Source organism: Atractosteus spatula, chromosome 1, assembly GCF_055471065.1.
Source record: "Atractosteus spatula isolate fAtrSpa1 chromosome 1, fAtrSpa1.hap1, whole genome shotgun sequence".
NCBI lineage: Eukaryota > Metazoa > Chordata > Actinopteri > Semionotiformes > Lepisosteidae > Atractosteus > Atractosteus spatula.
This window is the reverse complement of record NC_142706.1, coordinates 58,727,463-58,744,677: the sequence shown is the minus strand read 5'-3', so window position 1 is coordinate 58,744,677 and position 17,215 is coordinate 58,727,463. Positions and strand designations below refer to the sequence as shown.

At 50.3% G+C, this 17,215-nt stretch overlaps 1 protein-coding gene across 3 annotated transcripts; it reads left to right on the top strand.

The window, feature by feature from the left end:
* Positions 1-2,926: 2,926 nt before the first annotated feature.
* Positions 2,927-12,815, top strand: dtx3 (deltex E3 ubiquitin ligase 3). 3 transcript variants are annotated; one of them, XM_088921472.1, is made up of 6 exons: positions 2,927-3,172; positions 3,282-3,430; positions 3,806-3,849; positions 6,003-6,814; positions 7,320-7,537; positions 9,488-12,815. In XM_088921472.1, exons 3-6 carry the CDS (start codon positions 3,837-3,839, stop codon positions 9,561-9,563), a joined length of 1,119 nt encoding a protein of 372 aa, XP_088777598.1. In that variant the 5' UTR covers positions 2,927-3,172; positions 3,282-3,430; positions 3,806-3,836; the 3' UTR covers positions 9,564-12,815. The 3 variants fall into 3 exon arrangements, with proteins under 3 accessions (XP_088777598.1, XP_088777606.1, XP_088777590.1); XM_088921480.1 differs by having other exon boundaries at positions 3,275-3,430; XM_088921464.1 differs by lacking the exons at positions 2,927-3,172; positions 3,282-3,430; positions 3,806-3,849 and having other exon boundaries at positions 4,346-6,814.
* The last annotated feature ends 4,400 nt before the right edge of the window (positions 12,816-17,215 follow it).

Below are 17,215 nucleotides of genomic sequence, written 5' to 3'. Positions count from 1 at the left end.
AAGCCCTCTGACCAGCAATACAGCTTGTGCAGTGAGGCATTGCAACTTGCCAATCGCACGAAAGATCGTTAGGTGCACTTTTACCCAACGAAGTCCAGGTGGAGCAATGCCTGATCAGGTCACCTTTAAAAAGGCCTTAATTCAAAGGTTAGGTCACTGCAAGAAAAAGCTTACACTCACTCAGTCAGCACAGTCAGTTTTCTGTGCATTCCATAATGCCTCGATTGTCACCAGAAGCCAGGGAGAGGGGCATTGGCATGCTGCAGGCAGGCATGTCATGTCCCAGCGTTGCCAGACACTATGGAGTAAACCTCTCCACTGTGTCCCAACTGCAGAAAAGGTTTCAGCAGACCGGCAAGACAGATGACCATCTAAGATCCGGTCACCCTTGAGTGACCACACCAGAGCAGGACCGACACATCAGACTGGTCCATCTGAGAGATCATTTCAGATCTGCTACCCGTACTGCTGCTGAATCTGCCGGCAGACACAATGCCCGCATCGGTGACAGGACAGAGAGGCTCCATGCTGCTGGCCTTAGAGCAAGGCTACCTGTCAGGGGCCCTCTGCTCACACCTCCTAGACATCACCCCCGACTGGCTTGGGCCAGGCAGAGGCTGCGATGGACTCGTCAGCAGTGGCATCAGGTCCTCTTCACGGATGAGCCACTCTTCAGCCTGCTCCACGCAGACGGGAGGGCCAGAGTGTGGAGGAGGAGGTGTTGCATTTCTTTTTTCCATCAGTATACTTCATGCATACCTGGTTTATAAGGTTGACAAAGCTTACTCTTACAAACAGCTCCCTAGAACCTGTAATGACTAACTAGTCAGGATCTCAAATTAATGTCTCATCTAAAGGGCAGCGTTTATTGCAGCCGTGTCCCGTATCACGATCCAAAGATCCACTACACTTAAAAGCATCTTTAATAAAGCTTTAATTTCACTTTACACAGAAAGTAGAAACACACTGGACCAGACACTGGATCAATGAGCACCGTAAGTGTCAGACACTGGACCAATGAGTAATGTTGGTGACTGACACTAGACCAATGAGCACTGTTAGTGACTGACACTGGACCAATGAGCACTGTTAGTGACTGACACTGGACCAGTGTGCACTGTTAGTGTCAGACACTGGACCAATGAGCACTGTTAGTGTCAGACACTGGACCAATGAGCACTGTTAGTGACTGACACTGGACCAGTGTGCACTGTTAGTGACTGACACTGGACCAATGAGCACTGTTAGTGACTGACACTGGACCAGTGTGCACTGTTAGTGTCAGACACTGGACCAATGAGCACTGTTAGTGACTGACACTGGACCAGTGTGCACTGTTAGTGTCAGACACTGGACCAATGAGCACTGTTAGTGACTGACACTGGACCAGTGTGCACTGTTAGTGACTGACACTGGACCAGTGTGCACTGTTGGTGACTGACACTACACCAATGAGCACTGTTAGTGACTGACACTGGACCAATGAGCACTGTTAGTGACTGACACTGGACCAGTGTGCACTGTTAGTGTCAGACACTGGACCAATGAGCACTGTTAGTGTCAGACACTGGACCAGTGTGCACTGTTAGTGACTGACACTGGACCAGTGTGCACTGTTAGTGTCAGACACTGGACCAATGAGCACTGTTAGTGACTGACACTGGACCAGTGTGCACTGTTAGTATCAGACACTGGACCAATGAGCACTGTTAGTGTCAGACACTGGACCAATGAGCACTGTTAGTGACTGACACTGGACCAGTGTGCACTGTTAGTGTCAGACACTGGACCAATGAGCACTGTTAGTGACTGACACTGGACCCAGTGTGCACTGTTAGTATCAGACACTGGACCAGTGTGCACTGTTAGTGTCAGACACTGGACCAATGAGCACTGTTAGTGTCAGACACTGGACCAATGAGCACTGTTAGTGACTGACACTGGACCAGTGTGCACTGTTAGTGTCAGACACTGGACCAATGAGCACTGTTAGTGACTGACACTAGACCAATGAGCACTGTTAGTGACTGACACTGGACCAATGAGCACTGTTAGTGACTGACACTGGACCAGTGTGCACTGTTAGTGTCAGACACTGGACCAATGAGCACTGTTAGTGACTGACACTAGACCAATGAGCACTGTTAGTGTCAGACACTGGACCAGTGTGCATTGTTAGTGTCAGACACTGGACCAATGAGCACTGTTAGTGTCAGACACTGGACCAATGAGCACTGTTAGTGACTGACACTGGACCAGTGTGCACTGTTAGTGTCAGACACTGGACCAATGAGCACTGTTAGTGTCAGACACTGGACCAATGAGCACTGTTAGTGACTGACACTGGACCAGTGTGCACTGTTAGTGTCAGACACTGGACCAATGAGAACTGTTAGTGACTGACACTGGACCAATGAGTAATGGATGGATGAGCTTCAAACACGTGGGAAAAATATTCATTTCCATCACAAGGCTTGATTGGAACGATCTCTGTGACAAATAAGTGGAATTTAAGGAAGTACGAACTCGCTATTCTGTCATTTCGAAATACTCCCCCGACACTCCATGTATATGGGAATATGAGTCCTATTGCCACACGTGGAAATGATTCTTTCCCCCCAAACGGCCGAAGCTCGTTGCGAAATACTGCACAGTCATCTCTTATAGCAGCAAGATGGAAGGAACAGAAAGTCTTCTTTTTTTTTTCCCAGCGCACCGCAGACGGGATGCGCTTGTCCCTCGCCGCAGGGAATGCCCGGGGGAAAGCGGGTCAGGCTGTGCGGGGAGAGCGGGCGGAGGAGGTGCGCTCTCCCGCAGCCCTCCAGCCACAGGTCCTGCGCGCAGCGGCGCCGCACCGCTCCGTCAGCTCTGACCAATCCTGGAGAGCCCGGTGACGAACTTCCTGCCGACTGTGTACACAGATATATATTTATTTTTGCTGTCATGGAGGGTGGACTTTAAAAAAAAAAGATAAACAAATCGAACATGATCGCAGGAGTAAACAGAAGTCGAAGCCTCGTCGCGGGGGCTGGAGAGCGACCTGCGGCGTCTTGTAGCTTCCCGTAGCCGAATCGCCGTCCGTGTTCACGCGTGGCGACTACTGATAGTGTATCTTTAGGTCGTTTTATGATGTTATGATTTCGCTCAAGGACAACCACATCGAATTCTCCAGGTGGGCTGAGGGGGGGGGTCGGGTTTCAGCGCACCGCGGACAACTCCAGCTAGACACTGTCAGTGTTTACTTGCGGGACGATCTATAACCCGGGTCTTTAAGCCTGCAGGTCCAGTCGAGTCGGCTTCCGCGGGGATGCAAAGACGCAGGTCAGACCTGAAAACGCGACGCTAAAACCCGAGTCGGGGGTACAGTTACATTTTGCGTGGAAAAGACAATACACAGCTCTCTTCCGGTGTCGGCGCTGCAGTCTCGTAGGTGAGCGATTCGGTACTTCTCTGCTGGGGCTGCTGGAGCTTTTTGTGCTCGATAAGAATTGTTTCAGTAAAACCTGGTGGCTTTATGTACCGACTGGCTCCAACAGGCCTTTGTTGTTGTTTTTTTTTGCATAAAACAAAAGTTGAAATGCGAAGATGTTTTTGTGTGTGCTTGGTTTTGTTTGGTGTACTGTATTACCTATTTTATTTGCATTTTTATTGCAGGAGAGGGTGCCGCGCGATCCTTTTAATCCTGTTTGACAGTTCCTGCCTCGAATCTGTCTTTGTTGTTGAGAGGCTTTAAAGTTTCTAAAAATTGCAGCGTTCTAAGTTGGCTAATGACCTTTGTTTTTTTTTATTTTCTCTTGGCTAACAGAAAGAAAACCCCGATCAAAAGGATTATATATATGGGATCACAAGGTACGTTTTATTCATTCCAGTCTGTGGGATTCGTTTTTTCTTTATTCATATAAGGGAGACTTAAAGGGGAAAACAACACACACACAAAAAAAAGAAGAAAAACACCGCCTTCGTCACCCGAGCTCGAAACGAATATAAAATTCTTTTAAAAAAATAAAAGCAGTCGATGTCATGACGAAAATAATAACCCCAAGCAAGGTGAGCTTTGTGTGTAGGACCATCCCTGTCTGCTCCTACATCCGCGTTGCGCCGAGTCCTTGGAGCGCCTGTTGGCAGCGCTGCTCTCCGAAGTACAACGAGGAACTTGTCATGTGACACATATATATATACACACACACACATATATATATAGAGTATATCATTATATATCGGAAGAAACGACTCCTCTGTTAGCGGTATGTCTTCTGCCTCGCGGGCGCCGGGCGCGAAGTGACGGATCAGGCGGGTTCGGGGCGCCGGGTCGGAGCCGCGGCCGGACGGGCCGGCTGTGCGGGGCGGGGTTGGGGCTAAATTAGGGAAACTGTCTCGACGGTCTCTGAGAGAGAGAGAGAAAAAATGTTATTTCTCCTTTTCATTCACAACGTCATAACCAGCGTTCGGAGCTGTATCGAACTGGGTTCGGGTGTCCGGTAGAAGAGGAACACCGCGCGGTTATGTTTTATTCTGAAACGCCCGACTACGGTCCTGTTGATTTAAAATGCAAAGTTTTTTTTTCTTCGGCGTGATTAGCATCAACACAAATCTGCTCCTCTCTTCCCCCACGACGTATTAAAAATTCAGTCTTTTTTACAACGAATTGAGCGAAAGCAAGAAACTCTGCTGGGAATTTACCCCGTTATCTGAAAACAGCAAATTCGTTTTTTAGAGCTGGTTTTCGTTTCGTTGGTGGATTCTTTCGGGACATGAGTGATTTTCAAAAACGCGCTTTGGGCTACATTAGTGCCTGCTGTGACACACAAAAACCAAACATTTTCTGGACCGGTTCGCGCACAAGAAATTATAAACTTTAAATTTCATTCGGGTTACTTAATTGTGGGGAAACTGCAAACCTTTTAACTCCGTTGCCTAAATTGTTAATCGTACAGGATTTAGTTCTTAATCTATTCACGAATCAGTTTATGGATTTGCAGACATTGTTTATCACCTGTTTTAATTAATATTAATAATAAAATTAGCAACAGTTAGAATTCCAACGGCCCTGTCGAATCGCACGTTGACATGCTCAGAAATGAACCATTTTTAATTCAGAATTCAGTGTTGCGAAAATCATTTGTTGAACTCATTGTTTGTATTGCGTTTATTCGGTGCTTTTCAGTCCTAGACAAGGTGACTGTGTAATTGGATTAATACTTTTATTAATTAGACTTTGATATTTCGTTTGATTCTGTTTTAATCTTTGATCTGGTTAATAATGAATTATTAAAGTATAGTGTATGTATTGGCCATGCCATAGGCCTTTAACACTCAACCACCTGTTTTAAATTAACCAGCTAATCCCAGTACTGACCAGCTCTAGATCACAACACTGCCCAGCTACTCCCAGCACTAACCAGCTCTAGATCACAACACTGACCAGCTAATTCCAGTGCTGACCAGCTCTCTAGGTCACAATGATGACCAGCTAATCCCAGCACTGACCAGCACTCTATGGTTCACTGTTGTCTGGTTAATCCCAGCTCTGAACATCTCTCTATGGTTCGCTGCTGTCTGGTTAATCCCAGCTCTGAACGTCTCTCTATGGTTTAGTGCTGGTTGGTTAATCCCAGCGCTGACCAGCTCTCTATGGCTCAAGGCTGTCTGATTAATCCCAGCGCTGACCAGCTCTCTATGGTTCAATGCTGTCTGGTTAATCCCAGCGCTGACCAGCTCTCTATGGCTCAAGGCTGCCTGGTTAACTGCAGTGCAGGCCCAGCAGAGATCATCTGTGTGTCGCTGTCTGGAGAAGCCCAGGGGCACAGGGGCTGAGTGACACGACCCATTCTCAGACCGGCAATGTGTGGGCTGTTGAGTCCAGCCTGTGCTGCAGGGGACTCGTTTGGAGGGGCTGCTGTTGGAGGTGTCCTGAATCGCTCCGTTTTCCTTGAGCTACAGCCCTGAAGACATGTGCGTGCCACCGGCCCTCGTAACCGCTTCCCTCTCTGGGTTCCCTGCAGTCTCCTTGACCGCGATGAGCGTGAGAGCGGGGCGGGGCGGCGACGAGGTGCTGGTGTCCCAGGCCGTGTGGGACTACCTGTCGGCGGCGGGCCAGCCCTGGCTGGCGGAGTTTCAGAGCGGGCATGGGCTGAGCGCGGGCGTGGTGCGGCGCACTGAGATGGGGGGCTGCTGTACGGTCAAGCTGAGGAGCCCGGGTGGGGAGGGGCTGGGCTCGGGGCCCGCCCCGGTCTCCCCGGCGGCCCGCCGGGCCTTCATGGACCTGTGCCGCAGCGCCCGCAAGGAGATGAACCGGAAGGAGGGGGCCCCCAAGAGGAAGCGTTCCCTGATGCCCTGCCTCGGCGGCGGAGAGGCGGACGGCGAGGGCAGCCTGCTCCCGCCGCAGCCGCGACGCTCCCAGAGGCAGCAGCTGCGGTGCAGGAAAGCCGCGGACCTGGGAGGCGGCCCGTGCGCCCCGGCCCCGCCCCCCCGCGACCTGCTGCCCCGCAGGGAGGCGGAGCTCGGCGGGGCCGGGGGCGGGGCTCTGCCCGCCGAGGTGGAGGACGGTGGCGTCTGCTCCATCTGTATGGGGGAGATGGTGGAAAGGACCACTCTGGACCGGTGCGGCCACGCCTTCTGCCGGACCTGCCTGGACCGCGCCTTCCAGGTGAAGCGGGCCTGCCCCGTGTGCCGGCTGGTGTACGGCCAGCTGATCGGCAACCAGCCGGCCAACGGAACCATGACGGTGGAGAGGGACCCCGACCTGGAGCTGCCCGGGCACGAGGGCTACGGCTGCATCTTCATCATCTACAGCTTCCCCCCCGGCACGCAGTCGGTGAGACACGTGGCCCTGCAGAGAAGAGAAAAATCACCCGCAGTTAAGGGGGCCCTTTTCAAGAGGGGTGGGCAACTCCAGTCACAGAGAGACACGCCTTCAATGGCTTTTATTGCAGTTTTAATGTACAGTTATTTAACTGAACTAATTATTTTAATCAGGAAGCAGCATGGTGGCGCAGTGGTTAGCATTGCTGCCTTGCAGAGCTGGGGCCCTGGGTTTGATTCCAGACCGGGGGTGCTATCTCTTTGGAATCTGGTTTCCTCTCACAGTCCAAAGGCATGGTGGCAGGTTAACTGGCTTCTGGGAAAACTGGCCCTGGTGCGAGTGTGTGTGTCTGTGGTGGACTGGCGTCCTGTCCAGGGTGTACCCTGCCTTGAGCCTGTTGCTTTCTGGGATTGGCTCCGGCTCCCCCTGAGTTGGAAATAACGGTGAGGAAGGGGGTGGCAGGCTGGATGCATGGAGGTGGTTGGAGTAACGTCCTGTTGCTTTGTGCCCTCTGCAGCAGGAGCACCTGAATCCGGGAGTGCGGTATCCTGGGACGGACCGGGTGGCGTACCTGCCAGACAGTCCTGAGGGCAACCGGGTGCTGGGCCTGCTGAGACGGGCCTTCGAGCAGCGGCTGATCTTCACCATCGGCACCTCCATGACCACGGGCATGAGCAACGTCATCACCTGGAACGACATCCACCACAAGACCTCCGTATGGGGCGGCCCGCGCTGGTAGGGTCTCCCCCCTGGCACCCCAGCATCGCTGCTCTTCCTCCTCCTCCTCCTCCTCCTCCTCACTGACCCCCCACACCCCAGCCCTGCTGCTCTTCCTTCTCCTCACTGACCCCTCACACCCCAGCCCTGCTGCTCTTCCTTCTCCTCACTGACCCCTCACACCCCAGCCCCGCTGCTCTTCCTCCTCCTCCTCCCTGACACCTCATCTTCTTCACACCTCCCTCCCTTGTGTTCACACATGAAAGAAAACCTGTATGACAAGGTGACCTGGAAGTAATTCCAGCGGTGGAGCGGTCACGGGAGTCATAAAAAGCACAAATAGATTGTGCGAAACAGTGCCCGTTTGTTAAGTGCTCTGTGCAGGGAAGTAGTTACACGTTTCCAGATTCTAACAGTTAGCAACCGCCAGGCTGTGGCACCCTCACGAAGACTAACTCTCTGCACCGTGAGGGCCGGTTTCAGTACCCTCCCGATGGCCAGGCGAGGCAGAGAAAACAGAGACCAGTGAGAATACGGATATTAACACGAGCAGTCGTGCTCGTGACGCGGTAATGGATTAATGGATGACTCCTACAGTATGAGGGTCAGGTTCAATACCCCAGGCTCTGCCCCCCCATCTCCAGCTGGACAGGCGGGGCTCCACCGAGACCAGGGGAGTTCAGTCTGTAACATGGAAGAACAGACAGATCCACAGCGGAGCCAGACGAAAGGATTCTGATAGACCCAGGTCACAGGTCATGTGACGAGGGCGAGACCCCCCCCCACCCTTCGTCACAGCGAGGCGTGGGGGTTCCCCAGCTGTTGGCCCGCTGCTGGCAGAGCTTTGCCGGGGACAGGGCTGGGATCGGGCGTCTCGGCTCCGGACGAAGCCACCCCCGAGACCCCAGCAGTCCGGCGGGCGGGTTCGAGGGCAGTCGGACGGGCGTCGCTGCGAGCCCAGACCCAGAGACGCGAAAGGCAGCGCGATGGGGCCGTGATCACCAGGACCACCGCGAACGTCTGGCTCTCCCGCGAGCTGCAGCACCGCAGCGACTCTCTGTCCGAGCAGCCTTGGCCCACGGTCGGGATCCGCGAAAGCTTGACGCGATCGCCTGTTAATGTCAGCACAGCACCCAGGTTCACGGGCGCCACTCGGCAGGTAGTCGGGGCGAGCCTGTTTTTTTCAGTCTGGGTGGGTAAGCTGAAGTAATTGTCAACTTCAAATCTCATCCCCCCAAAAAATCAAAAAATCAACAAGGCAGGTGCTTACATGCAGCCTAAAGGAATTTTTATTATATATATTTATATTTAAATAAATATAAATATATATATTTAAATAAATAATTTAAATATATAAATATATTTATTAAATATATTTATTAATAATAATACGTCCTTACACTTATATAGCACGTTTCTGGGCACTCCACTCATAATGATAATAATAACGATAATGTTGCTTTATTACCCATATACAATTTCTTGCATTAGGAATTAATCTTTTCGCATACCACTGCTTGCTCTCCCTGAGACACAGACACACATACAGGGAGAGAAGCTGGGGGTCAGAGTGCAGGGTCAGCCATTGTACAGCGTCCCTGGAGCAGTTGGGGTTAAGGGCCTTGCTCAGGAGCCCAGCGGAGTAGGATTCCTCTGCCGGCTGCGGGATTTGAACCGGCAACCTTCCAGTCACAGGCGCAGATCCTGAGCCACAGAGCCACCACTCCGCCCGAAAAAAAAGCCCTTAAAGCTCTTAACAGGCAGTGGGGACTCCCCTCCACCCCACCTGGATGCTGCGTAACGTTCTACTTTTCCTGCTAGTCCTCGCGGTCTCAGTCCTTTCCAGTGCAGGTTTCCTCTCTGTTCATGTTGGACTCCCCCGGGATCGTCGGATATCATTGCGGTGTGCTGGTTGCTGTCTCCCTCTCCCTCTCCCTCCATCTTAAAACCCTCCCTCCTCTCCTCCAGCTTCGGGTATCCCGATCCCACCTACCTGGTGCGCGTGACAGAAGAGCTGCGGGAAAAGGGGATCACGGCCGATTGAGGGAGGTGGAGGAGGAGGAAGCTGCCGGGATTCTGGATGGGATTGTCGGGACAAGGCTTGGGACCCTCAGATGGATGTGGAGGACATGGACTCCGCACTGAGCTCCCGGAGAACTGTCTCGGCACGATCGGACAGCCCCCTTCCACGCCCACCTGTGTGCTGGTACAGTAGAGGTCATGCAACACAGCGGAAAATTCCTGATTCCGGGATCTGGCTCGAGTCATTACCTTGTGATGGCGGAGAAGCCAGGGAGAGGAATGAATTCCGGCCTCGTTACTCGCTTTGGTTTGTCTTTACGCTTATTTGCCGAAGATTGGGGTTGGAGTTGGGGTTGGGGGGGGGGGGGAATTGGAAAGGTGAATTTTTCCATGCAGTTTGGGTCAGCATTCCATGCTTTTGCAAAGTTACAATGAACTGTTGCACAGACAGCAGGCAGAGCAGAAATTCTGCTCTTCACCTGCAGCACTGACAAGCACTCAGGCAACAGCTGGGACTGGTGCTGGCTGTGTGATGCAGACTGTTAGTGTTTCATAATCAAATGCGACCCCGGATGTTCAGTATCCTGATCCACTCCAGGTTTTACCAGTTGTGGGCACGTTCGGTGAGCTAAGACTAGACTTATTTCAACATCTTATTTCAATCCCAGAACTTTACTGGGAGTGCATTTTTATGGACAAATGTGCCATGTTATCCGAATGAGCTTTCCTGCTTCAATAGTGAGAGTTTTTGCAAGAGCCCCACGGCTGGTAAAACCTGAAACGGATCTTTGACTGCTGCACAGCCGGAATCGGATTGGCTTCCCTGCGATCATCAGCTCTCATCCTCATCCTGTGTGAGTTGCAGTCCTATTTTCCTGTGCGTGTGGTTTTTTTCTAGTCCTTTGGGCATTTGCAGGCCTGGGAACACCGATCGGCCAATCACCGCGCTGCGTGGTGACGTCACATTTCCTGTAGCGCTGGCCTGTGGCTCTGAAGCTTTAATCTCTTCAGGGGAACTTCAGGGCTTCTTGGGGGAGGGGTGGGCAGTGGGCAGTGGGCAGTGGGCGGGGCAGCTGCTTCCAGTCAAATGCTCGTCTTGTATAACTTGTATAACCCTCATGGGGACTCGTCCCCAGTTTGTCCAGTGACAATCGGCTCCAGAAGCCTCTGTCTCCCATCACTGCTTTTACCTCTCCTTTCAGAAATAGCCAACGGAGTTGATGAGAAAGTGTAGGGAAGCAGTCGGAAGTGAGGGAGGGAGAGAGAGCTCTGCATGTCAGTGTGTTTCAAGCTGCTATTAGAAAATTTAATATTTCAGAGCAGCGACAAATGGGAGAAGACCGTTTGGCCAGTCGAGCTTGTTTTGTGATCGGGCAGTGGGTGTTGAGTGGTAACAGGAGGCGTGTCTTTACACAAAGGGCTGTGGGAGAGTGGAGCACGCTGCCCAGCAGCGGTGTTGAGGCCGATTCCCAGCCAGCTGAGCTCCAGGGATCAATTAGTTCTAACGAACGACCAGGGCCAGAGGAGCTGAATGGCCCCTCTCATTTGTGAGCTTTCTTACCTAGTGGATGTCAAAGCAAGGGCAGAGAAAGATGCTGCTTCGAGAGTGTACTGTGTCTAGATTATGCTATCATACAAATAACCTGGTGACAAGCGTGGATTGCAGATAATAGACGTCTTTAACTGATGCCTTCATCTCTGTATTCTGGCAATTGATTCAAATGTAGTAATTCCTTTACCTTTACACATTCAGGACTGGTGGCTGATTTTATTTTCAAAACGAAAACATCTGTGACCAAGTCACAGGAGGGGACCGTAGACCCCCGGCCCAGACAGAAGCAACAGCAGCAGTGCGCTGATCCGCACACACGACCAGGAGGACTATAACAGGAAGACTTCCATTCTCTGGTGCTTGCTTGACCGGTTGCCGAGTGAAGGGTCACACTCTCTAAACCTGTTTGGTCATTTCAGGAAGAGCGCTTGTACCTACAAGTACACAACGACATTTCTCAATATTAAAAGGGGCCCTCCAGAACACAAATATGTAGAAAAAAAAGTGAATCCCATTAAATCATTTGGAGAGCCGGACAAGTAAAGATGTTTAATATTATTCCGACAGGCATACAGTATATGAGCCCTTTAAATGTATTCTAGTGTTTAAGATACATGTATTTCAATATGTCAATGAATCTCTTGTTTTTAAATGTTTAAATATTTTCAAGCTTTCTACGATTAGATCTCTCATGGGAGAATTAAAAATAAGTATATCTCTCAACTCCTTAGCACTTTTGGCCTGATAGCAAGAGCTTTGTGCGCCCACATATATGTGAAAAGCCATTTTGAAAGATGGGTGCTGCCTGCTCTGGAGAGCTCCGAGGAGCAGGGCACAATGGTGTTTTCCTGCCGGACAGTGGAATCTGTTTGGCCATCGGTTTATTACTAAGAAATACATTTATAAAAACTATTGAAGATCGGAAGCCAGTAAGACATTTGTTTAAAAAAAAAAGAACAAGGAGTTCCTCTGTTGTCTTGGCAGGGAAATGTCATGGTACCTTTGCTGGAAAACCGTCTTAGAGGCAAGAGCGACTGAAAAAGTCGGAATGGCGGTGACAGGAAGTGGAGGGGGGAAGGGATTCGATGTTACACCCCTCAATGTGTGTCAGATCAGCACAGCCTCCTCTTGTCTGTTATCAGGGGCACCTTGTGAACAAAATATGGTAGATTTGTGATGCAACCAATTGAAGAGGTTGTGCAGAAAGGTTGAGAGAGAATACAGAAATGGCACAACCTCTTTAACACACAAGCAGCTGCAGATCCATTGGATTCACTCACCTGTTTTACTCATTGAATGTATCTGCTGTATGTATATTTTTCCGAACTGAAAGGGGTGGGAGAACTGCCTTTCAAAAAAAATGTCTAAATTGTTTGAGAATGTGGGAAAACTAACTGTAAAAGAAAAAAAAGTGTTTTTTTGTGTGTTTTATACGGTAGTTGTTTTCTTGTGTGTGACGGGACCAATAGAGCTAACCTGTAGAAGTCAGGCTAACGGCAAGATTGACACAAAAAGATACATCATCCTCAGCTCAAATATTTCTATGCAGTACGAAAAAGAAAAAGTTTAAAATATTATAAAATTGCACATTGATTGTTCTTAATTAATATTCTGCTTTTATAGGTTGTGTTAATTTCTATTTTTGATTGAGACTTCTTTGTTAAAAAAAACTAAATTCTGTGCTTTACATTTTCATACTTGAATAAAGGATTGCTGTTCTGGTGCTGCTGTGTTCAGAGTGTCACTTGATAACGGGTGTGCTTTGTTCTTGTGGGGTGATCTGTGGAGTGACAGCTTTGAAGGTCTGCCCTTGTTTACCCAAGAGCAGCATCTGAAACCCTGATGCTGGGGAGCTCCAGGGTGGTCAATCCAGGGATCTCCAGCCCTGCTCCTGGAGATCTACAGGGTGGTCAATCCAGGGATCTCCAGCCCTGATCCTGGAGATCTCCAGGGTGGTCAATCCAAGGATCTCCAGCCCTGGGCCTGGAGAGATGGAGACTACCAGACTGGTCATATTAAGGATCTCCTGGAATGGAACTGGATACCCCCAGACTAACCAGATTGGGGCTCTATTAGAGCAGAGTTGGAGACTCCCAGGCTGGTCATATTAGGGCTCTACTGGAATGGGGTTGGAGACCCCCAGACTGGCCAGATTGGGGCTTTACTGGAATGGGGTTGGAGACACCCAGACTGGTCATATTAGGCCTCTACTGGAATGGGGTTGGAGACCCCCCAGAATAGTCACAGTGGAGCTCTACTGGAGCGGGGTTGGAGACCCCCAGACTTGTCGATGACTCATGAATGTTGGAATAGATGGTCTACCCCCCTTGTGGGGATGAGGAGAAGGTCGTTTTCAGGAAATGATGTAGAAAGACACCCACAGTCTCTAGGGGACAGACACCCTGCCTCACTCTGCTGACCCCAGGCTGGGGGGAGATTCCTGCAGGTTGTATAGGTATTTTTCAATAAGGAACAGATTGAAAACAGGCGATTTGACTTGAGAAACCTTTTTATCCATTGGACTAACGCAGGGTAATTAAGATCAGGAATCCAGTGAGGACTTGGGATTTCCTGAATGGAGTCATCCATTCCTCGTTTAGGTGTGAATGATCCCATCTTGCTCCAAGAGTCCAGGCCCAACAGCGGGGCCGTTAGCCCTGACACTTCACACTGGAGATCCTTATGTGTGGAGTTTGTATGTGTCCCCATGGTTGCATGTGTCCCCTTCCCAGAGAGTTGGCAGGTGGGTTGAATGGAGTGTGCCCTGCGCTGGACTGGTGTCCCGTCCGGAGTATGGTCCCTCCTGGTGCCCTGTGCTGCCGGCCTGGGCTCCAGAGTGGCCGTGGGTCTCCTCGGGCCGAAGGAGATCCGAGTGTGGGAGCGCTGGCGGTCAGCAGCGTGGAGTGGACATCAGGGCTGTGGAGCCCCGCGTGGGAGGGTGTCAAGTCACCCACTGGGAAACTGCTGTTGCAGACCCTGGAGCGAGGCATTTCACTCACACTGCCCCCACTGCACAGACAGGAACTCACCCCTGTCGTGACTGGAAGTGATCGTGTATTCCCACTGCCTTGTGTCTGGTGGAACTGCACCGCGAGATTTAGCGCTCGGCTGGGCAGCAGATTTGTTTCTGCGCCATCTGCAGACACGCACGACCGCTTCAGTACGAGGCGTCGACGTTCATTTAATCTACTGTTCTCTTTTCTCACGCGGCCGCGGAAACTCCCATTTATGTTCTTTTTTATGCCCTGGGAAAGTTTCAGAGGAGAAACTCCCAAAGCCCTGTCTGTTTTTTTTTTTCTTCCTCCTTCCACAGGACGCGTCGCCGCTCGGAAGGGCAGCCCAGTCGGGATGCTGCAGGCTTCTGCCCAGCCCGGCTCGGCTCGGCTCGGCCCGGCCCGGTCCCGGGGCCTGGTGTGTGAATTCACCGCTGGATCGATGAGAAAGTAGCTGGTCATAATAAGGGAATGGGACCGCCGTCCTTTTATTTACGGGAACCGCTCCTCCACAGTGCCTAAAACCGTCCCTCCACGTCCTGAGCAATACTGACCAAAGACTTCTTTTTCGCCGTCATTTTTTAAAATTAATCTGCGCCCCTTTAACATTAAAAGGGTTAGCCGTCGCTTATCACGTTATGTGTAGAGCTAGTGTGGGCCACGAAACTGCACGTTTTGAACAGAAAGTTTATTTTTGAACTGGTTTGTTTAGAAACCTGTGTCAATTATGGAATAGATGTATTTGCTGCCTCCTACTTTTTCATCAGGTCAGCCCGGATTTTGGCGGGTCGGCCGCCGCCTGGATACGGGTGGAGAACTGGGTTCACAATACAGCTGTCTGGGTAGACAAGAGGACGATAAATCATTGTATCGCTCCGGGCTGAAGGTCGTTATTCACAAAGCGTTTCCACTCATTCGCTGCGAGCGGTATCTTTAATGGAGGCCGTAAACTCCAGATAAGCAGTGAAAGCGATGAACAGTGTTTTGTTCACACGGGGTGTCGTGTTATCAGTTCGCACAGGTTAAATTCGTCGAATGCAACTGGCAGGAATACAACAGGTGGTGTTTTATTTCTTTTGTTTAATCCTTTTGTCACGCTCAAACCCCACCACTGTGCCTGAACTTCGGACCCCCTGTCAACAGCAGAGGTTGAACCCCACGGTAACACGCGGGTTTTAGCCCGACACCACACAGAGCACGGGTCAAACAGGCGTGCAGGCGGGACGAAGCCGTTGGGCCCGTTTGGTAATCAGGAGTTTGGATATCGCCCAAGTCGTTCCTGGAAAGAAGTCACTCCCACTACATGGCTGGGCAGGTTGTTCCACACTCCCACTGCCCTTTGTGTAAAGAAGTGCCTCCTGTTCTCATTTTCCCATGTACTTCCACACAGTTTCCTCGAGTGCCCGGTGGTTCTTGTCTCCCGGTTTCACTTGTGGCACTGAAGACTTCCGCTGGACCGCCCGTCAGCGTCTTTGAATATTTTGAAAACTTGCAGCGGGTCTGCTCGTAGTATTTTCTCTTCACGACCAAAAACGATATGTCCTATAGAAAGAAGCGTTGGCTGTATCTACACACCCTGTGCTTCGAGGCCACTGCGTTTGTTTCGTTTGAAACGAAAAGGCAATTGAAATGTAACTGAACGCATCACTTCTTGATTGATTTGAGTTTTTTTTTTTCTCCATAACTACAGACATTCCCGACAGTCTGTGGAAACATTTTTGGGAGCGATGGAAAGAAAAAAACCCCACCACATTTCTGACTTAATGCAGGTTGAGGCATTTTAGAGTTTGCGTCATTCCCAAAAGTATATTTTCGCTGGAAACCCGGTTTCTCACGGCCTCTTTTCCGATTATGACGTTTCAGAATAGGTTTTCAAACCCCGTCTGAGTGGCTGCTGCCCCCTACTGGCTAAACGCTGCAGCTGCGCCGGTCAGTCCGGTGTCAATGGCTCCCATCGGCTATCACAATCAGAATCTAGTTTATTGTCCACACACAGGGGAAAGTTTCCTTTGGCACCACCGAGACAAAAAAGATAGCAGATATACAGAGTACATAAAACATCCAGTGGGTTTTATAGATGTATACAATTCTGTAATATAAATAACAATACAGTTAAAAAAAACACGATTCAAATGTGAGGCACAAGACTCGGGTGCGAGCCGCATGCTTTTACACGCTGTCAGTGCAATGCTCTGAAGGGGCTGGAAGGAATGACTTTATTCAAGCCATTCAGATTGGAGATAAATAGATTAATATGAGGCAAAAGTACAGCATGTCACCGTTTATTTCTGGGTATTTCAGTGCTTGTGTGTTATACCATTTTAGAATAATAGTACTTTTTATGGTCAATACCCCTATTTTAGCTGTAGAAGTATTGGGACAATTGGCCGCCAGGTTTTTCTTATCAGGTAGATGTTTCCTGTTGCACCGATTCTGCACATAAAGAGCTGTGAGTGTGTAGTGTTGATTCAGCCTTCACTCTTCCCCTTGGTGTCGGCCTTTAGAGGCTGTTGGCCTAAACCAACTTGAAGACCAGAGAGCTGTCTGTGAAAGAAAGCAAGCAATTTGGATGCTAAAAGAAAAGAAGAATTCAACCAGAACCACAGCACAGAAACTGGGCATAGCAAAATCAACAATCTGGAATATCTTTAAATGGAAAAGAACGCTGTTGTGCTTCGCAAAAAGCAACAACCAGGTCAGCCAGGGAAAACAACTGCAGTTGATGATAGAAAAATTATCGGAGCTGTGACGAAAAACTCTAAAACAACTGTTGATGAAATTGCCAGCAGTCTCCACTGTGCAGGGGTGAGAGTATCACAATCTGGAAGAGGTGTTAGTGGGGCCAGCAGGGGGCGCTCACCCTGCGGTCCATGTGGGTTCAAATGCCCCAGTATAGTGACAGGGACACTATACTGTAAACAGGCACCGTCCTTCAGATGAGACGTATAGCTGAGGTCCTGACTCTCTGTGGTCATTAAAAATCCCAGGGTGTTTCTCGAAAAGAGTAGGGGTGTAACCCCAGAGTCCTGGCTGAATTTCCCATTGGCCCTTACCAGTCACGGCCTCCTAATAATCCCCATCTATGAGCTGGCTTCATTACTCTGCTCTCCTCCCCACTGAGAGCTGGTG

Coding starts and splice junctions, on each gene's coding strand:
- dtx3 (XM_088921464.1), top strand. CDS start 5,951: ATGTGCGTGCCACCGGCCCTCGTAACCGCTTCCCTCTCTGGGTTCCCT. Junction 6,815..7,319: donor TCCCCCCCGGCACGCAGTCG/GTGAGACACGTG, acceptor TGCCCTCTGCAG/CAGGAGCACCTGAATCCGGG. Junction 7,538..9,487: donor GTATGGGGCGGCCCGCGCTG/GTAGGGTCTCCC, acceptor CCTCTCCTCCAG/CTTCGGGTATCCCGATCCCA.